At 37.1% G+C, this 23770-nt stretch overlaps 8 protein-coding genes across 10 annotated transcripts; 3 read left to right on the forward strand and 5 right to left on the reverse strand.

Annotated features, from left to right (window-relative positions):
• Positions 1-1397: 1397 nt before the first annotated feature.
• Positions 1398-4308, reverse strand: LOC104708096 (putative trehalose-phosphate phosphatase I). Its single transcript, XM_010424591.2, has 12 exons — positions 4113-4308; positions 3715-4001; positions 3470-3610; positions 3313-3384; positions 3110-3205; positions 2964-3020; positions 2733-2834; positions 2566-2643; positions 2376-2445; positions 2098-2168; positions 1871-1963; positions 1398-1772 (listed from the first exon to the last, which is right to left on the reverse strand). The coding sequence occupies exons 1-12, from the start codon at positions 4114-4116 to the stop codon at positions 1716-1718; spliced, it is 1128 nt and encodes a 375-aa protein (XP_010422893.1). The 5' UTR covers positions 4117-4308; the 3' UTR covers positions 1398-1715.
• A 1855-nt stretch (positions 4309-6163) lies between these two features.
• LOC104708100 (inactive TPR repeat-containing thioredoxin TTL3-like) lies at positions 6164-8919 on the forward strand. The gene is made up of 4 exons (XM_010424594.3): positions 6164-7632; positions 7708-8076; positions 8153-8486; positions 8579-8919. Exons 1-4 carry the CDS (start codon positions 6674-6676, stop codon positions 8708-8710), a joined length of 1794 nt encoding a protein of 597 aa, XP_010422896.1. The 5' UTR covers positions 6164-6673; the 3' UTR covers positions 8711-8919.
• A 93-nt stretch (positions 8920-9012) lies between these two features.
• Positions 9013-11904, reverse strand: LOC104708097 (aspartic proteinase-like protein 1). Of its 2 annotated transcripts, none has more exons than XM_010424593.3 (9): positions 11319-11904; positions 10935-11073; positions 10536-10789; positions 10220-10447; positions 9934-10134; positions 9737-9830; positions 9593-9656; positions 9430-9501; positions 9013-9339 (listed from the first exon to the last, which is right to left on the reverse strand). In XM_010424593.3, exons 1-9 carry the CDS (start codon positions 11606-11608, stop codon positions 9098-9100), a joined length of 1584 nt encoding a protein of 527 aa, XP_010422895.1. In that variant the 5' UTR covers positions 11609-11904; the 3' UTR covers positions 9013-9097. The 2 variants fall into 2 exon arrangements, with proteins under 2 accessions (XP_010422895.1, XP_087318885.1); XM_087462759.1 differs by having other exon boundaries at positions 10536-10824; positions 11319-11842.
• Positions 11905-12023: 119 nt separating this feature from the next.
• LOC104708101 (uncharacterized) lies at positions 12024-14039 on the forward strand. Its single transcript, XM_010424595.3, has 10 exons — positions 12024-12259; positions 12350-12378; positions 12465-12514; positions 12649-12714; positions 12803-12843; positions 12936-13072; positions 13164-13254; positions 13355-13426; positions 13538-13656; positions 13765-14039. The coding sequence occupies exons 1-10, from the start codon at positions 12183-12185 to the stop codon at positions 13896-13898; spliced, it is 816 nt and encodes a 271-aa protein (XP_010422897.1). The 5' UTR covers positions 12024-12182; the 3' UTR covers positions 13899-14039.
• A 25-nt stretch (positions 14040-14064) lies between these two features.
• Positions 14065-17027, forward strand: LOC109124683 (uncharacterized). 2 transcript variants are annotated; one of them, XM_010424598.3, is made up of 8 exons: positions 14065-14391; positions 14487-14583; positions 14712-14959; positions 15289-15444; positions 15545-15704; positions 15807-15952; positions 16026-16061; positions 16153-17027. In XM_010424598.3, the coding sequence occupies exons 2-8, from the start codon at positions 14508-14510 to the stop codon at positions 16747-16749; spliced, it is 1419 nt and encodes a 472-aa protein (XP_010422900.1). In that variant the 5' UTR covers positions 14065-14391; positions 14487-14507; the 3' UTR covers positions 16750-17027. The 2 variants fall into 2 exon arrangements, with proteins under 2 accessions (XP_010422900.1, XP_087318886.1); XM_087462760.1 differs by having other exon boundaries at positions 14356-14583.
• Positions 16931-18628, reverse strand: LOC104708104 (short-chain dehydrogenase RED1-like). Its single transcript, XM_010424600.3, has 3 exons — positions 17892-18628; positions 17630-17789; positions 16931-17407 (listed from the first exon to the last, which is right to left on the reverse strand). The coding sequence occupies exons 1-3, from the start codon at positions 18235-18237 to the stop codon at positions 17068-17070; spliced, it is 846 nt and encodes a 281-aa protein (XP_010422902.1). The 5' UTR covers positions 18238-18628; the 3' UTR covers positions 16931-17067.
• Positions 18629-18798: 170 nt separating this feature from the next.
• Positions 18799-20244, reverse strand: LOC104708105 (short-chain dehydrogenase RED1-like). Its single transcript, XM_010424601.3, has 3 exons — positions 19794-20244; positions 19480-19639; positions 18799-19271 (listed from the first exon to the last, which is right to left on the reverse strand). The coding sequence occupies exons 1-3, from the start codon at positions 20134-20136 to the stop codon at positions 18929-18931; spliced, it is 846 nt and encodes a 281-aa protein (XP_010422903.1). The 5' UTR covers positions 20137-20244; the 3' UTR covers positions 18799-18928.
• A 389-nt stretch (positions 20245-20633) lies between these two features.
• On the reverse strand, positions 20634-21036 carry LOC147940478 (uncharacterized). Its single transcript, XM_087462762.1, has one exon. The coding sequence runs from the start codon at positions 20949-20951 to the stop codon at positions 20730-20732; it is 222 nt and encodes a 73-aa protein (XP_087318888.1). The 5' UTR covers positions 20952-21036; the 3' UTR covers positions 20634-20729.
• Between the last annotated feature and the right edge of the window lie 2734 nt (positions 21037-23770).

Below are 23770 nucleotides of genomic sequence, written 5' to 3' on the forward strand. Positions count from 1 at the left end.
AATATATATGATTTTCACATATATATGTCTGTATAGTATATACCATTTCCACTGGCAGATTCCAAAAGACGTAAACACTAATTCGAGTAAGAATAGAAAGCAGTAACTTAGAAAAGCCAGAGATTGGACTTGACATATACAATTTATCTATTTGTGGTTTAATTTGTCTAACTCGTACATAATTTTATGGTTATTAAATAGTATGTATATACTACTCCAAATATATCACACATTTTAGTAAGAGTAAAATACAATCTCGTGACTGTTTTCTCACGGTTAATTGCGAAATTTTGGACTGAATTGTTTTTGTCTTTCCATCTGAGTCGAAACTCCTTTCCAACAAGAGAGCACGATTTGGAGAGACCGCCATTAGATAAAATTTGCCACTTGAGAATATCCTAATTGCTTGTTACACAGCTAGTATATATGTATTGAAAAAAAGATGGGAGGTTCAGGTTTCACATCTTGTTATATTCGATCGTCTGTTACTCTACTGTTACACACGTGCGGATCATCATTACTTATTGAAACTAGTTTATTTGAGCCGAGAATCATATTACAAATTTAGAGATTCACTCGTCTCTGACCTAAACGATATACAGTCCAAATGTACAAATGGATATGTTAACGTTTGTAGGGAAAATCTCGTCCATAAGAAATTCACACGATAAAAATTTTTTTTTTTAAATGAAGCATTATCGTAATAATTATCTTGGATTGGAAACAACTACAAAATCTGCTACAATACGATATAATAAATTTGTCTCGTACCAGCAAATAAAGATACAGAGCGTTCGTAATCAGGGCCAAAGGACATGCACGAAGAGAAACAAGACTTAACCCAAAATAACAAGAAAACAAAATAAGACGTCCAAGTTTCTAGAGTTTGCCATTGCCACACCGAGCAAGAAAACAAGTAATAAATTCGTGGTTTGATGCGGTTTAACTTGGTTAGGTTTATTCGTCTACTAGTGAAAAGTACGTACCAGACAGATTTGAATTGATAATTTAGTTTCACTTGGACCCCATCAGAGGCTATGTGGCAAAGTGTCAGTAGACAAGTATACAAAGTGAGACAAATCTAGATACATCAAACATTTTCAAATTCCTCACATCAAATCTACATATTTAATTATTTATTTTACTAAATATGTGTCAAATACAAGTTACAAATATATAGTTAAGTCACTGTCTCCAAATTTTGTGTTAAGGTTTGAAATAAAAAAATGGTACATAAATACATATAGATTTGAAGAACTGAAAAATAATTGAGAAGGAGAATATAGCTATTTCAGTAACTACCAAACATTGGCCTAACCATTACTTACAAAAGATTCTCATTTATATCCCTTTTGTTAGATTTAAAAGTTAAAACCCATTGATATATAACAACTCGGTGAAAACAAATAAAACTACTTTATTAATTAGCACGCGTTTACATACTTTCACAAAGATAGTTACCAACTTAGTAGCTAGAGTGCTAGACTACTCGAAACAGATTTGTCACCTTCTTTTCTTGTTCCATCTTTTTTTTTTCTTACAAAAACAAAATGCGATGAACAAGAAAATGAAGTAATGAACCTAAGGGGACCGGGGCAGATCAAGATATTGCCCTAAACATATATTACCAATTACAAACGTTCCAGGAAAAGTTAGGCTTGTACATATTCATTATATAAATCCACCAATATGTCCGTTGGCATCTCGAACATTGTTCACATTCTTGGCTGCATTTGTTTCCATTCCACCAATCGTCGCAAGAAATCCATCACCTGTTCGTTTCGTATTTAGGAATGAAGTTAGCACGAGTAGAAAACCACTAACTACGAAATTCATGGATGTATATAGTTTACATTATATATAGACTTGCCTCAGATGGATCTTGCAAAGAGTACGAAGCATCGGTGTCCTTGGGAAACTTGGAGACAAGAATGCCAAAGCCTTCGCCTCTGTCTCGTAGCATCTAAATTACATGGCACGAATTTGAATAAACATATATTATTTAGTGTGGTAACTTGAGTATATAATATTTTTTTATAGTATATGCCTATATGAAAAAAAACTAGTTATGAAATACCTCAAGAAAATTAGATATACCTTAAATGCATCTTCGTCGGTCCGATCGTCGCCGATGTAAACCGGGAAAACGTTGTTAGAGTTCCCAAATCCTGTCGTATCCAAAGTTTAAAATTTTAGTCTTCAAAATTGATTACATCTAAACTGTGTAACCGTTGAATTGAGAACCATACTGATGATGAAAAATGATTATTCGATAAAAAAAAAGTATTTTAAAATAAAAAAAGGACGAGACACAATTCTTGCTTTAATACAGATTTAAGGAAAAAACATGATATTAAAAACTCAAGTACTCTCACCAAGTGACTCTAACAAGAACTCAAGAGCTTTGCCTTTGTCCCACTCAATCATAGGACGGATTTCGAAAACCTGTTGGATAAATCCAAAAATAAAAATTTAAATAACTGTTTTTAAAAACAAAATTAGATTCCAAAACAGATTCTCGTATATAATAATGATATGTTTGACCAATCAGAAAATGTCAAGTACCTTCCGACCTTGGGTCAGTTTCAGCGTAGGGAATTTCTTTAATACCGAACGAACCTGTAGAACTAGTTCGCTCCATTTCTGGATTATTAAGTTTTCCATTTGCAGTGTTAGTTTTCGTCATTAATTAACTAACATGTTATATATGTTGATTTGATTTCAGTTTGTACCTTCTCATCGACGCAACGAAAGTGCACAGAAGCACAAAACTTGTGGTTTTCTACTTTGACTCCCGGGGTTGATTTGGTTTTCTCCAAGAGTTGTTTATATACCTTTACAAAATTTATTTGTATAATATAATGAATACTCAACTCATCAAAGGTATATTTGTTCTAGTTATATAGTGTATATATAATACAGCAGAAGAAGATAGATACATCCAGTTATTTAATATGTCTTACTTCATCAATCATGGGAAGATAGTCATTAGCTGGTTGGTACAGAAGAGACTGTTTAACCTAAATTAAGAAAAGGAAAATAAATAAGCTTAAAGTAATAATAATATTTTTGTTTTTATCAATTTATGAGTATGTTATTAAAAAATTACCCTCTTGTGTCTGGAGAAGCCTTTTGCTGGGCCTATAATGTCCATGCCATGGCTTCCAGCATAATACAGCTCAGCAAGCTTCACAAAATTATACACCTTTGGACAAAATACAAAAAAAAAAAAAAAATGAACTTTAAAATGTCTAATAGAATGTGGGGAAAATGCCAAAAAAAAAAAGAAATATTAAAAAAAAAAAAAAATACCTTGTCTATGCATCTACCAGTAACTATAGCAGTGGGGAAACACTTTGCTAGTTTTTTCACAGTTCTTCTCATCTGAGAGAAACAGCAATTAAAGTGGTGTGACTAATTACAGAGATTTACAAAACATGATTAAGTCAAAAAGATTGATGTGACGAACCTTGCTTGACATGAAAGCTTTGTCTGGATCATCAACTATGGGAGATAGGGTACCGTCATAGTCAAGAAACATTACGATTTGTTTCCCTCCAGAAGCTTCTATGATCCGTTCGAACATTTCTAGTGCTGAAGGATGTTGCATCTGTCGGAAATAGACGAGAAAAAAGAACTGTTAAGTGTGGAAGGAATACTCATCATGAAGAGTTTGTGAGAGAGAAAGTATAAATGGATGGAGATGTCTCTTACGATCCATGAGTTGAGTTGGTGCTGGGAGGAGATAGAAGAAGGAAGTGATTTGAGATGAGTAGGAGAAGAAGCTCGCATTGAATCGACCCAAGCGTTGATTCTATGGCCACCACCTCCATTGATGATGTCAATGTTCTTGAGAAGATTTTTCTTGGAAATTGAGATTAAACCAGGAGGGAGTTTCTGGGAAGAAGAGTTGTTGGGGATGATACTTGACATTGTGGTCTCTGATACGAATACGTTTTGACTCGCTGACATGGTCTGTGGGTTTTCCACGACAAAGCTCACTGAGAAAACAGAATATAAGGAATAAAAACAAAACAGAGGATTGGTTATTGAGAGAGGAGAGTACTATATTAGTTAACTCGAGATCAAATATATTAAAAAACAAAGCTTACCCATTAGAGAAAAATAAGGGATTTAATGTGGATACGTGAAGATGAAGAGAGAAAGAGAGAGGAAGGAGATGAAGAGTGTGTGTGTGTGGTGTGTTCCAGTGCTTAGTTTAGGGACTCTGCGGCTTGGTTTATGTAGGGGAGGAGAACAGATGCAAAAAGAAAGTGGGACCTACTGGGCCTAATAATGTGTTTAATGGGCCTACTTTTTTTTTTTTTTTTCTTGGATGGATCTCTTATTCGCGTACGTTGTAGTATGTTTGCGTGTCCTACTCCTACTGTCACCTAACCATGCGAGTCGTCGAATCCGCGTCTCTTTCGGTTTACTTTGTTAGGGATTATTGCACAATTAAGTAAAACGTGTTAATTAGAAACACATTGTACATTCAACATATAAATTACTAGGTTTTACTCTGTGATACACCACAAGTCTATTATTTTGTTGATATATATACTGTTAACAGTTGTAGGTAGGGTTTTCGCAAGTTCAGAATATACATTTTACGATTTGTTAGTTATGATTTAGGAATGAATGATCTGACATGTTCTTACTATGATTTTCAATTGATATTATTGGATTAATAGTGTACATTTAAAGCTAATAAGATCTTACCAAATATGTAATCGTTTATTAAACGCAAATTAGATATTTCCTAAGATGTATTCATCTTGAATTAGTTGTTATATTATAGGGATGTGATTAGAGGATGTGATTGCATAAATGGGGTTATCAATTCTTTTTGTTAAATTCGGTCCTAAAAGTTCGGCATGCAAAATATAGACTTGGTCTCGGTGTCACGTCTCGGTCTCTGATCGCTTAAATAGCTTTGTCAAGTTACATTTACTGGTTGACACACACCTAATTAGAATATTAGCTTCTTGTCAATTTTTATGACTTTCTAAAATCATACATACTTTTCTAAATTCAGACAGCAAATTTATACTATTTGAGAAAAAAAAAAAAAAAAAAGAAGTAAATGTTGTGTTGTACTGTTGTTTGTTGCGGTTGGCAAGATTTGATACATGTATACATGATAAGAATCATTTCTCCTCTAAACCCCACACAAGATGAATGGGATATATACATATCATTACAACAATGAATTATCACTCTGCATCTTATTAGTTTATATTCGGAGGTCTTATGGAGTGTCAAGCTATACTTCGCCGGCCAATGAACCAAACAGGACCCTGAGGAGATCAAAATGACTAACAACGTGTCGGTCACTACTTAAACTATAGGTGATATGACTCGTCTGACTCTTGTCATGCCTCGAGCCAAGGTCTACTTCAGTACGTGTCCTTAATGGAAACATAAACGGATAAACCCTTTTTCTAGTCTTCTACTCTCTACTCTCTACTCTAGAGAAGTAAGTCGGCAGATCTTTTCTTTATTGAACCTAAAAGCGAATACGAGCATGCAAACAAAGTAAAGGTACAAATATTAATACATATATAATAAATTCTTTGTACGTGTGTCCACCAAGCCCACAAGTTCTGCTTCTCGACTAATTGAATCGATCGATCCCATTGTTTTTTTAATATTACGTTTTTGTTTTCTTCCGTTGGGTTCTTAAGGGTTAACGTAATTTGCTAATTAACCACTCGTTTTAAGAATTGTTTATTGCTCTATTATGTTATTAATTTAGGGTTTCGAGGTGATTAGTACCTAATAATCATTTGTTTATTCACTATCAAAATTTGATACCGGATACGTATACCAGTTTTACAGATCACGAAAGGGACTAAGGGAGGGTCAGTCAGTGTAAGAACTGAGCTCTGAAATCTAATGGCTCATTAAGAAAATCCATATGTATCTCCTTAGAATTTTGATTTGACGAGCCCAACATTTATTTTAGATTTTATGAGAAAGCTACATACGTCGTCGTAAACACCTTGATTTACTACTACTACATAGAAATAAAAACCCAACGTGAACCTCATAAAAAAATCAACCAAAAATAGAATCGGGTCGAGAAAAACTCGGACGTTTTTTTTGTTCCGACAAGTCTCTAATTTTCTTTCTAAATATTGACTTAACAAATCTAAGGTTCATTTTCTGTTTCTCTTATGATACCAGGTCAACATGCAATATAGCCACAGAAACAAAAAAAGAACAAACAACTAGAAGAAAAAAAACAAAAAAAAACTTGAATTGACAGAAGAATAGAACAGAAGACAAACCCACACACAAGCTCTATCGAGAGAATTTGATATCGATTTGAGAAGAGAAAATAAATCATTCTAGTTCTTGTTCTCGTTCTTCTTTCTTTTTTCTTTACGTTATTTTAACCTCTATTAGTAGATCCTTTTTACGTTTCCTGTTAACCTGACGTTTGATCATAATGACATTTTGTATCAAATCATTGATTCAAGAAGAGGACACGGAACAAATGAAGCTACCTCCATCCCATCTCCCCTATTAACAATGGTCTCCTCTTCTTTAAATACCAACCATTAAGCTCTATTTCGTTATATTTATAGCTAAATTTATATATTACCCTTTCTCGGGGTTGGATTGGCTGTTCCTCGGCCGGGTTCCGGTTTTATCTAGTGGCGGAAGGATGGCAGATCATCCAGGGGAGAAAAGGACGCGTTGTAGGTTTTTGGGATTTGTGTTTGGTAGACGTGGCTTGTGGTCCAAGAAATGTCCCCCGGACAATGGTAGCCATAGAAGCACTATGAGTAGCAGCAATGCCTCCACCGCCACCGCTACCACCGCTACCACCGCTAACATTCAGTTCACCAAATCTCCGTGTACAGAATATAACCCGAGGAAGCTTCAAGAAAATAAAGTTTTACCTGAGCCAGTCCAGAACCAAGTACAGAAACCTAATTCAAAACCTACATCGAATCAATACCCAAGTAACCATCAATTAGGCAGTAATGGAAACAGCCAACCAAGTAATAATCAAGGACCAGTCCAACAACAACAACAAACGAGGAAGGTTCCGAGGGAAGCCATTGGTTTATCAGGTGAGCTAGAGAGTATGATCATCGACAATCAGAAAGCAAAAGGGAATAAAAGCTCTATGGTTCGAGCTTCTTCAAGCAACGTGATGTTATTTGGCAATCTTGGGAACTTGAAGCAGCCCGGAACATCAGGTGGGAATCAAAGTACTATCCAGAACAATGGATACGGTAATAATAGTGGTGGAGGAGGGTATGAGGCGAGGAAGACGATTTCAGAGGAAAAAAGAACATCGGTTGCACCCTTACCGGCCTCAAATAATCAAGATCAGTCAGGATCTTTGTGTAGAGCGATTTCGACAAGAATCGATCCCGAAACGTTAAAGATAATGGGTAATGAAGATTACAAGAACGGGAATTTTGCAGAGGCGTTAGCCTTGTATGATGCTGCGATAGCCATTGATCCAAAAAAGGCTTCGTATCGTAGCAACAAGAGCGCAACTTTAACGGCATTAGGGAGAATTCTTGAGGCGATATTTGAGTGTAAAGAAGCAATAAGAATAGAGCCTCATTACCATAGAGCACACCATCGGTTAGGTAACTTGTACCTCAGGTAATCTCATCAAAAACCTTACATTGTGACTCAAGTACTATATATCATCATTTTTCTGAAAAAGTAAACCAACAGGTTAGGGGAGGTTGAGAAGTCAATATATCATTTCAAGCATGCGGGTCCAGAAGCTGACCAAGAAGACTTATCAAAGGCTAAAATGGTTCAAACACATCTCAACAAATGCACAGAGGCCAAAAGAGTGAGAGATTGGAACACTTTGATCAAAGAAACAGAGAACACCATAGCTACAGGAGCCGATGCTGCTCCTCAAGTATATGCATTACAAGCAGAGGCCTTTTTGAAGACTTACAGACATCAAGAGGCCGACAATGTTTTGTCAAGATGCCCTGTTTTCGATGGGGAAATGAGCACAAAGTATTACGGACCGATCGGTTACGCCGGTTTCTTGGTCGTCTGGGCTCAAGTTCACATGGCTTCCGGCAGGTTTGTTCTCTTTTGAGTCCATACAAAGCTAACAGCTGTAGATGATATCTTGACCTAAACCGGGTTGTTCAAACAGATTCGGAGAAGCGGTTGAGGCGATCCAACGAGCGGGGAAGTTGGACGGTAACAACAGGGAAGTGAGTATGGTTCTCCGGCGCGCTCAGGCTGTTACAAAAGCGCGATCAAGAGGCAATGATTTCTTTAAAGCTGGACGGTTTCAAGAAGCTTGTGCGGCTTATGGCGAAGGATTAGACCACGACTCAAGAAACTCAGTATTGCTATGTAACCGAGCGGCTTGTCTATCCAAAATGGGCCAATTCGATCGAGCCATTGAAGACTCCACGACAGCACTCACCCTCCGCCCTGGCTACACCAAGGCTCGACTCAGAAGAGCCGATTGTAACACTAAGGTAATGATTTGTATAACAGGTGGCAGAATCGTGAATATAATATGAAATTGGGGTTACAGTTTAAGTTAATGTCTTTTTTTACGTGGTTGCAGCTTGGGAATTGGGAAGCAGCTATTGGGGATTATGAGATATTGAGAAAAGAGACACCAGAAGATGAGGAAGTGATCAGAGGACTGTCTGAGGCTCAGAAGCAGCTCGTGAAACGCCGTGGCCATGACTCTTGAAACCAACCGCCTCGAGACCGAACGGAAAGTTACGGATTTAGAAAACAACTGCCGTTGGTCTTCTTCTTACTTCTCTTTATTTTTCAAACTTTTTTTGGTAAAAATTGTGAATCTTTTTATTCCAATGATTCAATTGTATATCCTTTAAGAAGTCTATTAATCATTTAAAAACCGAACACAGACGGTAAATAAATAATTTAGAACAAAAATCAAAACTATTACTAACATGATTGTGAGATGAAACTTTTGCACTATATGCATTTGCTAATTAATTCTGATTTCCTTGAAGAAGATAATAGAACTGATGGAAGACTTATAAGATCAACTTCTTATATATATATATGCAAGGCAGACTAGTTTTGTTTTTGATAACACAATCTTTGTTCTCTACATATGAGAGACAAACCCTTGTAGCAGAAGTAGAGAGTTGAATAATATCATCATAGAAGAGAAGCTACATGATGATCTTGATGGTGATGATGATGATGATGGTGTTTTGGATGGAGTTTTACCTGCAATGGCTGGTGAAACCGCATGGCTTCTGCTTTGCTGCTCCTCTGTTGGCAAAGGATATGGCGCTGAAGTGCTACCCGGTGAAGCTTGAGGGGGCTCTATCTCATTTTCTTGGCCTGCAAAACAACACCGGTGTCATTTTGATTTAGGTTTGGATCTTACAAGAGATCTTAGTACTTTGAGTTGTATTTAAATCAGAATCTCACATTTGGAGGGTGACCAGCCTAGCTTCATGTTCTCTCTATCGAAAACCATTCGATTACCTCTCATGTAGTTCTCTGCAAAAGGAAAAGGCAAGTCTAATTGATGGAGACACTGGTCTGAGCATGTAAGAAAGAAAGAGAGATGATGAATAAGGTTAATACATACGTCCTATGCTTCCTATGCCTTCTTCTCCACTAGAACTGATAGGCAAGCAAAATTGGACAAGCCCCTGAAAAATGATGGTTCATATCAAAATCTAAATCTCGTCTTTTCTAGCATAAATCATAAAATGTGGATATATGGTCTAACCTGGCTTTGTTGGAATACAAACAAAGGTTTGTGAATCACGAATGTGTTATTGTGCGAGAACCTGAGTTTGATCGCTGGTACTTTTGGCTCAACACTATCACCAAGGAAAATCAAAAAGAACATTAAGAGAAAAGCATATATATAAACCAAGGAGCTTCTTTCTCTATGTCTTTGTTTTGCATAACATATGAGAGTACCTAGATTCATAGCAATACTCCCACGAAACATCTTCAAAGCTCTTCATCGTAGCATTTATATGTCTGTCCATCTCAAGCGCAACTTTTCTGTATATTTCTTCCGGCAGATAAGTAAATGACTGTCCACTGTCAATATAAGTTCTGAAGTTCGTCTGCTTCAGACACGAGTTGCCAATACAACAAGTCTCCACACCCACAATACTGTAAACAAAATCAACACAAGGTGCTAATTACTAAAGGTATCTTAAAATGGATAAAAACCTGAAGTATAGAGAACGTTTGTTACTATTTATTGTCGGCAGGAAGGAATTGTGTTGATTGTTGCACTGATGGTCCCATATCACCAAAGTAAATTCTCCCTGAATCTTCTTCATCAAAACACAAGGAGAACGAGTTTCGCATGATTCCTGCTTTAGAAAGAAAACTTGGAACCGAGATATCTCCAAGTCCTAAACCCATCAAACCATCAGGAGCAACCCCAGTCAAGTAATCCCCACTTTGCTTTTTACCACATCTGCAATATGAAGACACACTTATCAATACTATACTCTAAAACACACAAAAAAAAACATCACCAATACAATGGTAAAAGTAAAACACACCCTAGAACAACTTGAGCCTTGACAGAGGAAGAAGCGTTCGTCAATCTATTGTTGGTATTATATGTAAGATGCAGGATGTCTTCAACAAGTAATCCCGAGGTCGAGGTGTTTCCACTAAGATAGTTAACAGTATAAGGGCACTGCTCCTTTGGGCTCTCACAATCTGGAGCAGAATCACAAAGCTTATGGCTGCACAAAAAGACTTTGCTGGTACTTGAACTTGATGGATTATACTCGTTCAGATCTTTAGTAGCCTGCAGAATAGGTGCCCCCAAACACGAGGAAGCATCTGCCAATCAATCAATTGGAAATAAGCGCTAAACCGTTCATCATTCTCACTATCTAACTCTTAAATACTACATATATAACCAACAAGCTTTATCATTTAATATCACATACCAGGCTGCTATAATAAGTGGATGTTAAAGGAGCGCATTGCACACAGTTGCAAGGAATCCAAAGTAGATCACTTCCAGTATCTAAAGCCACAAGAAACGATACACTCGGCGTCCCTATGTCGATCCATGTATAGTGTAGCCTGAGTAAAACAATCACACACAAAATTCATATAAGGCAACAGATATCACTAGTGCACATATCAGTATATATCCAAAAAACAAGTAAACCCAAAGGAAAAGACTGTTAGTAATTTCAAATCAAGCAGATTGAGTTAGTCAAAACACATGAACAAAAACAATAAAAAGGTAACTTCTCTCAATCTAAAGGTACAAAATTTAGAAACTTCAAAATTAAAAAAGAAGAACTTTTTGGTAAATAATGTACCATCCAAAGTCATTTCCAGAAGAAATAGTTTTGCTTCCTTCAGATGGAACAAGGGCCTGAGACTTAGCACCAAGATTCATTCTCTGTCTTCTGAAATCACTTCTCGCGAGCAACTGATAATACTCCAAGCTCCGCTTCTCCGGAAACGATCTCGGAGTCTTAATCGACGCTCTAGCTTCGTCGGAGAAGCGATGGATCACCCTAGATGAGAAGACAGAGGCTAGAGTCTTCTCCGTAGCTAGAACGAGAACAAAGAAGAGTAAAAAAGTAGAACCAGATCGTGACGCCATTTTTTTTTTCCGAGCTAGGGTTTTGCTGAAACAGGAACAAGACCTAGCACTCTTAACGTAGAGTAAACACCAAACAAACTAACAATCTAGTAAAATTAGGGTTTTAATCGAAGTTTTAATCAATAAAAGAGAAATATTTTATCGAGAGAGAGTGTGAATGTTGGTCGGAGAGTTATGGCTGACTGAGAAAGAGAGAAAGAGAGAAAGAGAGAGAAGAAGAAGAAGAAGCTTAACGGGAAGAAAGTGTTGTAGTCAATGACGTAAATACCCCAAGCGATATACTTTACACGTGTGTGCTCAATCATTTGTCCGGTTTGGGTTTACGGTTCTGTCTTAATCAACAATATTATCATTCAAAATGACGTAATTGCCCTAAGCGGTGTGCTTAACTACACGTGTAATACTGTAATTAATCAATCATTCGTTTCGGTTTGGTTTACTGTAAACCATTGTTTTACATCGGTCCGGAGATACTGTCGTCGGCTGGCTTATTAGAAACCCTAATTTACATATAAAACCCTAAGCCGATCAAAAACATCACATCTGCGTTTGTCGGAAATATCGCCGGTAAAAAATGGGTTACGGGAAGCACAACCGATCTAAAGGAGGCAATTCGAGTCGTGGACAAACCAGTCGGACTGATCTTGGAAGGTAAATATCTGATCTTTGCGAATCCAGGTTTCTCTCTGTTTTCGATTTTGTTGTTGGCGAGTGTTAACGATTTCGTTGAAAATTTTGCAGGGAAGATGAATCACTTCCGCTTGATCAAGGTACTAAAGTTATTATTTTTGTTGTTGGTGGGTGGGTTAGTTGAATATACCAGTAAGTAATGCTCTTACTTGGTGACTTTTCGTAGAACCTGAGGATGAAGCACCAGCAGTTCCAAAAGTTCAATTGGCAATGTGGGTATGCATAGTTTCCTTTATGTTTTATCTTTAGGTGGAAAACAAATTCTATAATCGAAATCCAGTAAACTTTCCAAGATCAGATTGTTTCACTACTCATTGATGTAATTATTATTGCGTTTTGTGTTGTGTTAGGATTTTGGTCAATGTGATGCAAAGAGGTGCACAGGTCGTAAGCTTGCTAGATTCAACTTGTTAAAAGTAAGTATCATGAGCTTGTAAAGTTTATATTTGTCATCTTCTTTCTAAGTGTTTCAGCTGAAAATCCTGCTGCGGTTGATATTGTTAGGAATTACGAGTTAACACTGGCTTTGGAGGAGTTGTCTTAAGGTATCCTCTACTTGTAATTACTGTATCTTATTAGGGTCATTTGCAATGTCATTAGATGAGACATTCTTATCTGTGTCTGATGATTTTGGCAGTCCAGTTGGTAGACAATGTGTTTCAAGGGAAGACTATGATCTGATCAAAAGGAAAGGATTAGCTGTAGTTGATTGTTCTTGGGCACGTCTAACTGATGTCCCGTTTGCAAAGCTGCGTTGTACTGCTCCTCGTCTCTGTAAGAAGTTAACATCAATCACCTTTGCTCTATATATTGGGGATTTTAGGCCGATCTCTAGTTAATGTGTATTCTTTCTTTATGATTGTAGTACCATGGTTAGTAGCAGCTAATCCAGTAAATTATGGAAGACCATGTGAGCTATCATGTGTTGAGGCTTTATCTGCAGCTTTAATACTATGGTGCGTCCATCAACTTCTTCTCCTGAAACCCATCTCAATACATTTGGTCATAAATTATCCGGATTTCTAATACGTCTTGCTCCATTTGTTTTCCAATCAGTGGGGAGGAGGAAACTGCAGAACTTTTGCTAGGAAAATTCAAATGGGGTCATGCCTTTTTATCTCTCAACAAGTAACAAAACTGAAGAAGCTCAACACCTTCACATCATTTTGCTTTTTGATCCGTGAACACAACAATTTGAGTATGTGTTTTCTTAACGAGGTCTCCCTATATATATCACAGGGATATTCTTAAGGAGTACTCAAAATGCCAGAATAGCGCTGAGATCATCTCAGTTCAAAATTCGTGGCTTACTCAGCAAACTCAGATCCCAAAACAACCACCACCCGCGCTCAAAGAACGTAAGTCACATACTACTTTGTTAAATCTCTCTGTCATTACCACAAGATACCATCAAAAGATGAAGTCTCACAATCTTTTGCTTCTGATTCTTTATTGTATTTGGGTAGATGTTAAGAAAGACGATGGTGAATCTGGTGATGAATCAGAGGATGATGATGACGATGGTCTTCCTCCTCTAGAGAGGAACATGAACCATATCAAATTGGAAGACAGTGAGGAAGAAGATGACAATAGCGAGTGATAGCCATTGGAATTTGATCTATAAAAAAAAAAAAAGTTTCCATCTTTGGCTTACACTTGAAAGCAATGTTGTTGTTAAATACCGTGTAGTTTCTTTATCTTTTAGTTAATAATAAAAATATCTACTCTCCAGTCTTAAAAAGATTTAAAATTTTTGTTTTTTTTCCATGTAAAGATTAATTCTTTTTTTAGGTTAAAAGAAAATGAAAATTAATTGAAGTGGAACAAAACAGGGGAGAGAACAAGAAAGTGAAAAAGCCCATCTAGTAGTAATCTGAACGCCGAAAAAAAAAAAACCCAACTTTCCTCTCTTCTCTGCGACTTTAGCTCCCCATCCCCTCTCTTTAGGGATCGATTTCGGCGTCAAACGTCGTCGTTTTGGTCATCCCTTACAACGTATCTGCTTCCGCCTTCTAGGGTTCTTTCTCCGTTTACCCTCCGCCGCAATATTTATCCAGCTCCGCCGCATTCTTTTGTCGCCCAGCTCACCGTCTGTAAGCAAATCCAGCTGCTTCTCCCTCAAATTCGTAAACCACTTTGGGTGGGATTCAAGCTTCTTCTCCCTTCTCCAAAATCTCTGTTTTTTTAGGGTTTTGTGAGTTTTGGTGGGATGAGTAGTGTGTTCAGTGAACAGATCCTGATTGATAAGCTCGCTAAGCTCAATAGCACTCAACAGGCCATCGAAAGTATCCTCTTTTAATGACTTTATCTTTAGTTAAATTTGCATATATAAGGTTTAACCTCTGAACTTAGATCTTGTAAATTTTGCTCCTTTTTTGTATGTTTGGGGTTTCTTGACTCTTCTGGAATTAAGCTCTGTCGCATTGGTGTATATTCAATCGGAGTAAAGCTGAATTGATAGTAACGACATGGGAGAAACAGTTTCACAATACAGAGATGGCTCAGAAAGTCCCTCTTATGTATTTGGCTAATGATATTCTTCAGAACAGTAAGCGTCAGGGTAATGAGTTTGTGCAAGAGTTCTGGAAAGTTCTTCCTAAGGCTGTCAAAGACATTGTTGCTCATGGAGATGATTATGGCAAAGGCGTTGTATCACGTTTGGTATCTCTCTTTCTTCTCTTTTTCTTTTTAATTCTTTCATTGGAGCTTTTTGTTAATGTCGTTTGATTCTTGCTCTCTGCAAATAGGTTAGTTACTTTATATGTTGTTCAATTGTGTTTGAAAGAAAGAACATGTTTTGCTCAAAAAGATTAGGATATTAGGGACGTCTGGTTAGTCCTCTGTCACATGTTTGATGTTAGGGATGATATATTCGAGGTTCTTGAGTTGTGATTGCTATACAGAGAGACACTGTTGACTGTTGAGTTTTGTGAACATGAATAAAGAAGTTTAGTTGCTAATTGAGATATTTGGTTTTACATGATTTGTAGGTCACGATATGGGAAGAAAGAAGAGTGTTTGGTTCTCGTTCAAAGAGTCTTAAAGATGTAATGTTTGGAGAAGATGTTCCTCTGCCACTTGAAGTGAGCAAAAAGCGTTCCCGCGGATCCAAATCTTCAAAACGGGATTCAAAGTCATCAAGAACGGTAAAAATACTAAACAAAAAACTTCGCTTTTTCTCCTCTATTAATTTTAGTCAAATTTCATACTAGTTCTCTTTTGGGATTTTTTTGCCTTTGGAACCAGAAATTATCTTCAAGTGGAGGTGTGGCTGAGAAGATAGCATCAGCATATCATTTGGTTGTTGCAGAAAACTCAAATGAAGAAGCTGAGATGAATAAATGTAAGTCTGCTGTTAAACGAATCAGGAAGATGGAGAAAGATGTTGAAGAAGCCTGCTCTACTGGTAAGAAACTGTTTTACTAATTATTGATTACCAACAAGTGCCCCAGTTTTTTCTTGAAGTCTAGTGTATGTGGTTCTTATTTATCAATTTGTGCCTATCCAGCAAAAGACAACCCAAAGAGAAAATCGTTGGCAAAAGAATTGGAAGAAGAAGAATACCTTTTGAGACAATGTATGGAGAAACTTAAATCTGTTCAAGGAAGTAGAACTTCCCTTGTGAACCAGCTTAAGGATGCACTACGCGAACAGGTACAAATCTGCACTTGGCAAGTTTCACTATTTTGGTGATCTATCTCTCATTCTTTTGCTTACTTTGTGTCAGGAATCGGAACTGGACAATCTTAAAGCTCAGATTCAGGTACGTGTTTGAATTCCCACTGCATCTTTTAACCTCGTTTGTGACATACCTGAGCTAATAATAAGCTAATGAACAATTTTGTTATTATTAGGTAGCACAAGAACAAACAGAGGAAACCCAAAACATGCAGAAACGGCTTAATGATGAGGATTATACATCAAAACCAACAACCGCTGCCCCAAGCTCAGTCTCTGCTACCATGATAACCGAGACAAATGACAACTCAAAATCATCAAAAATGACGCCTGCATCTATTGCTGCGATACTCACAGCATCAACCTCATCACATATGATCATGCAGTCTGTTCTATCTTCATTCGCAGCTGAAGCAACAAAGACTTCTGGTCTATCAAAGTCAGAGAGCACAGTTCCGGTTTCAGATACTAATGCTTCGTTCCCTTCTTACAACAACTCCCAGAACATGACACCCACCACGCAAGGTCAGTACCATGTAATCCCTAATCCAGCACCACCACAATTCCTCAAACCGCCGGTAATGAACAACCCTTACAGCTTTGGTAACATTCCATTAATGCCACCTGGACTTCCACCGCCTCCTCCACCACCACATTTGATGGGTAATCAACAGCCTCAAATTCCTCAGCCAAACTCAGCTCAGCAATCTCAACAAGGTCCCACTTTCCAGCCACCGGGGATAATGTATTACGGAGCTCCACACCATTCTTAAAATTAGAAATGATGTTTAGTTTATAGCTTTTAGATAGTTTCTGACCCTTTTTATCTGCTGAAAATGTGGTTTCAATGATACATTTGTTGGGTCGAATCAAAGTAGAACTATTGTTCCTCTGGTTGTAGAATCCTCACCTTTCTCTCTTGCAGTTATTTGTACCACACAAGTCGTTACAACATAATGTAATAATTCTCTCCTGTTACCTTTAGAACCGAACATGTTCAAACATGTGGACATAAGATTCAGTTGACAGTTTGATCAATGTTTTACAATCATGTACATGTTACATTATGTGGTAAAACCGAATTTTGATAATCACTTCTTCATTAAAACCTGCTTCTGGAGAAAATCTTTGAGCCAAAGGGGCATATGGTACATGATTGCCATGAGGGTTGAATACCTGCCTGAAGAGAACCAAGCGGGTGGATTCTTCTTCAGCACTGCTGCTACGGTGTCTCTGGCAAATGTGTCTGCAGGAGTAGGCTTCATCCTCTGTGATGCAAACGCCCTTTCTCTGATAGCTTCTTCATAAGGCTTGTATAGTTTAAGCTCAGGCATTTTGTTGAAGGCTGCAACAGCTGAGCTTGCTATGTTTGTACGTATTCCTCCGGGGACAACGTTGATGACATCAATCCCAAAGGGCGCAAGCTCCAACCTGATGTTAAAAGCAGGAACCATATTACAAAACAATTGAAAAAAAAAAACCAAAACCATCCGCTACTAGATATATAATTTGAACAACAACTACACTTGTCACAAACACAAGCATCATCCACCAAACCCAACATGAGATTCTAGTCCTCTAGAAATGATACTCACATGAGATTCTAGTCCTTCAAACAAGCAGATGGAGAAAAAACGCAAAAAGCAAGCAAACCTCAGAGTATCAGTGAGAGCATGAATAGCAGCTTTGGTAGCTGAATAGACCCCAGCCCATGGACCTGGTGCCATAACAGTGATACTTCCAACATTCACAATTTTTCCCTTTCTTTTAGACACCATGTGAGGTACAACAGCTTGAGTCATCCTCATTGAACCTTCATTTTGATAATAAAAAAAGCTCACACTTTTGTTCAATAAACATTCTCGTTAAAATAATGAAAGTATAATAAAAATCGAATCTTTTTCCTTTAATATACCAAAGACATTGGTGTTGAAGGTGTTCTCCATAGCGGAAATTGGAATCTCCGCCAAAGGTCCGACGCATTGAACACCGGCGTTATTAACAAGAACGTCGATCCTTCCGAAATTATCAATAACCTCCGACAAAACCTTGCTCACGTTCTGTTCCGACTGAACATCAAGCTCCTTCACGAGTAACCTCGAGTCTTGTTCCAGATCCGTCATCGAGCTCCTTGATCGACTCGTCGCCACCACTTGACATCCTTTCTTACTAAACTCACGCGCCAGCGCATGACCAATCCCTCCCTGAGAACATCCCGTTATCAGAACCACCGGCGTACTCTCGTCGCCATCACTCTCCATTTTCTTTTTCTTTTTTTTTTTTTCAGATTGAGAGACAAAGCCGATGACGTGGAGCGATAACCAAAGTGAAGTAGGGATGACGTGTAGGTTTGTGTCTTTACTCTTTTTTTCCTTCAAGCTTCTTTTTATTGCAGCATTAGTAGACTTCAAATTCAATACAATGTGGTCACGTAAGTAGGCTTTTTACAATGTGGACACAATTTTTAAGTAGGCTTGTTATTAGCAGTGGTCCAACTGCTAATAACAAGTACCAACCAAACTTTTTTTCACATCACATTTCATAAGAAATTAAATGGTGCAAAACGATTTGTTATCTTCCACGTAGTTTTCTTAAACAACAAACCAATTTGTGATAATATATTAGTCAATAGTCATGCACGACTCTGTTAACTTAAAAGATTGATTAATGCTCACCGGCCACATGCTTATAAATTCAAGAGAATGTGGATTCAATGATACGTTTGTTGGGTCGAATCAATGTAGAACTATTGTTCCTCTGGTTGTAGAATCCTCACCTTTCCTTCCTACAGTTATGTGTACCACAATGATTTTACAACAATAATGTAATCATTCTCCCCTGTTTAAGACTCAAACATGGGGACATAAGATTGAATAAACAGTTTGAACAATCTCTTACATTCGTTTTCATGTTTACATTCTGGTCTTAAACCCCAAGCTGATTCTGATTATATCACTTCTTCTTCATAAAATCCTGGTTCTGGATAAAATCTTTAAGCCAAAGGGGCATATGGTACATGATTGCCATGAGGGTTGAGTACCTGCCTGAAGAGAACCAAGCGGGTGGGTTCTTCTTCAGCACTGCTGCTACAATGTCTTTGGCGAATGTCTCTGCAGGAGTTGGCTTCATCCTCTGTGATATAAACGCCCTTTCTCTGATAGCTTCTTCGTAAGGCTTGTATAGTTTCAGCTCAGGCATTTTGTTGAAGCTCGCTACAGCTGTGTTTGCTATGTTTGTTCGTACTCCTCCCGGGACAACATTGATGACATCAATCCCAAAGGGCCTAAGCTCCAACCTAACGTTAAGCAAGAACAGAACCATTACAAACAATTCACAAAACAAAAACATCCACCTAACCCAACATGAGATTCTAGTCCTCTAGAAATGGTGCTCAAGTAGCTTTTAACCTTACCATCAATTCTCCTATAGACAGAAAAAAAGCACAAACAGGATTCAGTTTGCGATAGAGGAAGATGATGGAAAAACGCAAAAACCAAGCAAACCTGAAGGTATCAGTAAGAGCATGAATAGCAGCTTTGGTAGCTGTATAGACCCCAGCCCATGGACCTGGTGCCATAACAGTGACACTTCCAACATTCACAATCTTCCCCTTTTTCTTAGACACCATGTGAGGTACAACGGCTTGTATCATCCTCATTGTACCTACATTGGATAAATTTACTTCTTTCAAAACATACTAACACACTTTACCAAGCCAAAAGCCAACGCACACATGATTCAATAATATGAACTATTGAAGCTCCAATTAGTCTATAAATGAGAGAACTTGACATTAAAAATCCAATTTTCGTTTTACCATAAACATTAGTGTTGAAGGTGTTCTCCATGGCCGCAAATGGAATCTCAGCCAGAGGTCCGACGCACTGAACACCAGCGTTATTAACAAGAACGTCGATCCTTCCGAACTTATCAATAACCTCCGACACAACCTTACTCACGTTCTGTTCCGATTGAACATCAAGCTCCTTGACGAAGAACCTCGAATCTTGCTCGAGATCCATCATCGTGCTCAGTAATAGACTCGTAGCCACCACTCGACATCCCTTCTCAGTGAACTCACTGGCCAGCGCGTGACCAATCCCTCCCTGAGCACATCCCGTTATCAGAACCACCGGCCTACTCTCGTCGCCACTCTCCATTTTTTAGAAGCCTTCTCCAAGTTCTCAGATTGATCAACAATTAATGGAATATGTTTCTATTCAATGTTTTATCAACAAACTTGAGTTTCTCAGAGTGTATAATAAGACAAAGTTTCTACATTTAAGGTATTTTACTATTTATGTCCCACAGCCACGTTTCTAAAATTTGTGATATTACGCCGACGTCGACGTCGACGTCGTTCTCTCCATACGAAAGGGAGAAACCTTCTTCTCTGACGAGAGTAAATGATTCTTTCTTTCTTCCACACAAGTATAATGTGGTGGTTGATCGTCTATTAAAAAAATCAAGACCTATCTCTCGCTGACACTATGTGTAGTCCCTTTTGTGAGACCTATCTTGTTGCTGACGCTATGTGTAGTCCCCTTCTGTGAAACTAAAATGTTTTATGTTTTAAACCAATTTACATTATATTCGTCAGATGTGATTTTATGTAAGATTAGTTATCTCTTCTGAACATTGACAACCAGACAAAAAAAAAAAAAAAAAAAACAGATTGTTGATTAATTTACTAAATTTTACAGAGCGAATTAATCTCATATCCCCCAGAAAAAAAAAGCAGAGAGAAACATAGTTAAGCAGAGAAGAAACCATTAGAAACAGCAAGAGCAAACTGAGATTTAGCTTCAAAGTTCCTCTTTAAACTCTTGATCATGTCCTCCTCAACTCCAATGGACGTCATCTTCGCCGGGAAATTATTACACAGCCCAACCTCCGCAGAAATCGATGCTTTCTTTGCCATTAGCTTCATCCTCCTCTCGTATTCCTCCACCACCAATATTGCTATGTCAGCCATTGTTACAATCCCTCGATCTTTCTCTTGAGTTCTTATGTGCCAAGAAAGAATACAACATAGAAAAGCTATTTATATTGCTGCTTTAACTTGCTGTTTCGGATAAGGATCGTTCCATCTTTTTTATTAATTATTATAAGGAAAAATCTTTTGTCACATTTAATCATACTTGATTCTATTGGTTTTGGTGTTTTCTAGAGAAACTTGGATATGTCGGTTTACCATGTGCACCGATTATGTGTAGACTGTAATGTTATCTTGTATCGTTTGTATTATATACTTCGTGTTTTAGCTTACCAAGAAGCGTATGTATTCTAATAAAATTAATTCAATATAATTGAGTATAAGTTTTGTATGTCATTCCAAGTATTTATTTACCTGAACCTTTACGCGTAAATTCACTATTCCAATTGGTATGAATTTTTGAGAAATGCAACTTTTTCTTACACCACTTAGAAGTCTGAAATTAAACTTACAAGTAATATCGGTCTTCACGCTAAAGGAAAAGGTGAGATTAGATTGAAGTTGGCACACAGTTTTCCAATACCGATGGCCGGTGAACCGACATTTTGTGAACATTCGTGTTGTGCCTTTTTTTTGTTTTTCTCATAATGTGTAGTTTACTAGTTAGTGGGATCATCTAACCAAAAAATGAGAGAAAACAAAAAAAAGACTGAGAGTCGCGGATTGCAATTTATACTTTTTTCCCCGATTATGACATCTTTATATAATAAAAGCCTTATCCTTTTTGGTGATATCCACGTCAAGTGTCTTCGACAAAAGGGTCGGAGAGCCTAGTTCTGCAAGACATATCGTAATGTGTATTCTTCTATATTATTGGTAAGTCAGCTATGCCTAATCGTAAATTATAGGAGAGGAAATGATCACTCTCTTCCCACCGACAATATATTCTAACAGTTTTCTTCTGGATAATGGATCTTTGAATTCTAACTAAAAATTTACCACTAAATTTCCTAATAATTCAATATGAAAAAATTAGTTTACTTTGTTGATTCAATATGTCAAAAGAAAAAAGAAAAAAAAAGTGAGAAGAAGATAAATACTGTGGTCAAAGGAACCAAAAGGAAAGAGAAGAATCATTAAGGAAGTAATCTTAAAATGATGATAGATAGCTCCCATTTGTCTTTGTGGATTAATGTCGCAAAGACATCCTCAACGTTCTTTCTTCCCATTATTTTTCTTTTGTCCTTTATTAAAATATACATCTTTTGTTCTATTTTTTTTTTCTTTCAACGTCAAACACACTCACACATTTGAGTATTTGAGCATACATATAAACAGAAACAGTTACAATAAAAATCCTCTTCCATGTTCTATCTTGTAGGTAGCGACTAACTATTTTTCATGGATGATTGGCTTTACGCTCTCAGGTACTAGGTACTGATCAATTATATATAGAATCTTCTTCTAAGATTATATCTCTTTTAAAATGTGGCTAAATAAAGTCGAGAGAAAATATTACAAGGTTCGTGAAAAAAATTTCAGATTGATTTCAAAACATGAGTATAGTTTTAGCCACAGATACAGATAGAAAATAAGAGTGACGACAACCACCATTCTTAGTGGCAAACCACTTTTAATAAGATAGCTAGCACTTGAGAATAATTCCACAAATAGACAAAAGCAAAGAGTTTGTGCGTCATGTTTTCATTAATATACACTTCTTTATTTTTCATTGTTAATGTTCTTTTTTTTTTTTAAATTGTTAATGTTCTTTGTATTCGAATAAACATTGACTCCATATTGTTCTTTGGTTAAAAACTTTAAAATAATTGCAATACACTTAGGAATATGTACTGCGTTGACAGATAATGAGATAAATGCACAAAATTGCATATTATAGTTAGTATTCGTTTGTGCTAATTAAAATAAACAAGTAAAGAGGCAAGTGGGTAGAAGTTGTGGTCGCACAAATATGTCTCCTATGTAACTTGAAGAGCCAATCTGTGGTTATGATCAAATATTGAAATATTTCTTTATCAGCTATAGGTGTGATTCCTTTGCAAATGTTCGTTTCTCTTTTTCCAGTATATATAATATATTATCAAATAGTACAACTTTATATTTAGGAAGACGTATATGTGAATCTTTTTAGTTGGCAAACGTAAGCTACATATAATAATTAACTATACCTAGATATGTTGATATAATTACATTTTATATATAGCCAATAGTAAGCTGAAGCCTTCAAAGATTACATGCTCGAGTGGTCTGTCGTCGGTCTCTTGTTTGATCAGCATGTCTTATTTTGGAACCTCATTCTTACGCCAATATTTTTCTTCTTCTTTACATTGGGTAATCTTATGCCAGTTGTTGATCAGCATGTCCTTAAATATTGAATCAAACCTTTACAGAAATCTGATTAGACATGTCCGACGACAGCGTTGAACCAAGATTGGGTAATCTTATATATATGCAGAGAGCTGATGAATATTATGAAAATTTTATAGTGATATAATACTTATAAACTAACCCATTAGAAGATTTTCTACATGTGAATCGATATTAACCATTAGGTGTAATCCAATTACGAACTATCAAAACTAATTGATTACTAAACATATATAATACGATATGCATCAACATATTTTACGTAAATCTGTTTCTATCAATTGTTGCCGTCAGCGTTGCGGGCTTGCGGCTATGCTACGTACTGATGTCTTATGAATCCCAAGCGTTGCGGCTATGTTACGTACTGTAGTCTTATAAATCCCAACATATACAACTCGGAGAGTTTTTAACCGCCTTTTTTCATCCCCGCCGCAAATCTTAAGCTGCGCGTGTGCCGTTCAATCTTTAGG

The sequence above is a fragment of the Camelina sativa genome, chromosome 8 (assembly GCF_030686135.1).
Source record: "Camelina sativa cultivar CO46 ecotype springtype chromosome 8, ASM3068613v1".
In the NCBI taxonomy this organism is placed as follows: domain Eukaryota; kingdom Viridiplantae; phylum Streptophyta; class Magnoliopsida; order Brassicales; family Brassicaceae; genus Camelina; species Camelina sativa.

Coding starts and splice junctions, on each gene's coding strand:
- LOC104708104 (XM_010424600.3), bottom strand. CDS start 18,237: ATGGAGAGTGATGGCGACGAGAGTACGCCGGTGGTTCTGATAACGGGA. Junction 17,790..17,891: donor CTTCAACACCAATGTCTTTG/GTATATTAAAGG, acceptor ATCAAAATGAAG/GTTCAATGAGGATGACTCAA. Junction 17,408..17,629: donor GCTCTCACTGATACTCTGAG/GTTTGCTTGCTT, acceptor TTTTAACATCAG/GTTGGAGCTTGCGCCCTTTG.
- LOC147940478 (XM_087462762.1), bottom strand. CDS start 20,951: ATGGCTGACATAGCAATATTGGTGGTGGAGGAATACGAGAGGAGGATG.
- LOC104708097 (XM_010424593.3), bottom strand. CDS start 11,608: ATGGCGTCACGATCTGGTTCTACTTTTTTACTCTTCTTTGTTCTCGTT. Junction 9,831..9,933: donor GAGTATTGCTATGAATCTAG/GTACTCTCATAT, acceptor CCTTGGTGATAG/TGTTGAGCCAAAAGTACCAG. Junction 9,657..9,736: donor TTGTATTCCAACAAAGCCAG/GTTAGACCATAT, acceptor ATCATTTTTCAG/GGGCTTGTCCAATTTTGCTT.
- LOC104708105 (XM_010424601.3), bottom strand. CDS start 20,136: ATGGAGAGTGGCGACGAGAGTAGGCCGGTGGTTCTGATAACGGGATGT. Junction 19,640..19,793: donor CTTCAACACTAATGTTTATG/GTAAAACGAAAA, acceptor TATCCAATGTAG/GTACAATGAGGATGATACAA. Junction 19,272..19,479: donor GCTCTTACTGATACCTTCAG/GTTTGCTTGGTT, acceptor GCTTAACGTTAG/GTTGGAGCTTAGGCCCTTTG.
- LOC109124683 (XM_010424598.3), top strand. CDS start 14,508: ATGAGTAGTGTGTTCAGTGAACAGATCCTGATTGATAAGCTCGCTAAG. Junction 14,584..14,711: donor CACTCAACAGGCCATCGAAA/GTATCCTCTTTT, acceptor TCTGGAATTAAG/CTCTGTCGCATTGGTGTATA. Junction 15,705..15,806: donor TGAAGAAGCCTGCTCTACTG/GTAAGAAACTGT, acceptor GTGCCTATCCAG/CAAAAGACAACCCAAAGAGA.
- LOC104708100 (XM_010424594.3), top strand. CDS start 6,674: ATGGCAGATCATCCAGGGGAGAAAAGGACGCGTTGTAGGTTTTTGGGA. Junction 7,633..7,707: donor TTAGGTAACTTGTACCTCAG/GTAATCTCATCA, acceptor GTAAACCAACAG/GTTAGGGGAGGTTGAGAAGT. Junction 8,077..8,152: donor GTTCACATGGCTTCCGGCAG/GTTTGTTCTCTT, acceptor TTGTTCAAACAG/ATTCGGAGAAGCGGTTGAGG.
- LOC104708096 (XM_010424591.2), bottom strand. Junction 3,385..3,469: donor AAGCTTTCATGTCAAGCAAG/GTTCGTCACATC, acceptor TGTTTCTCTCAG/ATGAGAAGAACTGTGAAAAA. Junction 3,206..3,312: donor CTGGTAGATGCATAGACAAG/GTATTTTTTTTT, acceptor TTTTGTCCAAAG/GTGTATAATTTTGTGAAGCT.
- LOC104708101 (XM_010424595.3), top strand. CDS start 12,183: ATGGGTTACGGGAAGCACAACCGATCTAAAGGAGGCAATTCGAGTCGT. Junction 13,255..13,354: donor TCTGCAGCTTTAATACTATG/GTGCGTCCATCA, acceptor TTTTCCAATCAG/TGGGGAGGAGGAAACTGCAG. Junction 13,427..13,537: donor GCCTTTTTATCTCTCAACAA/GTAACAAAACTG, acceptor TATATATCACAG/GGATATTCTTAAGGAGTACT.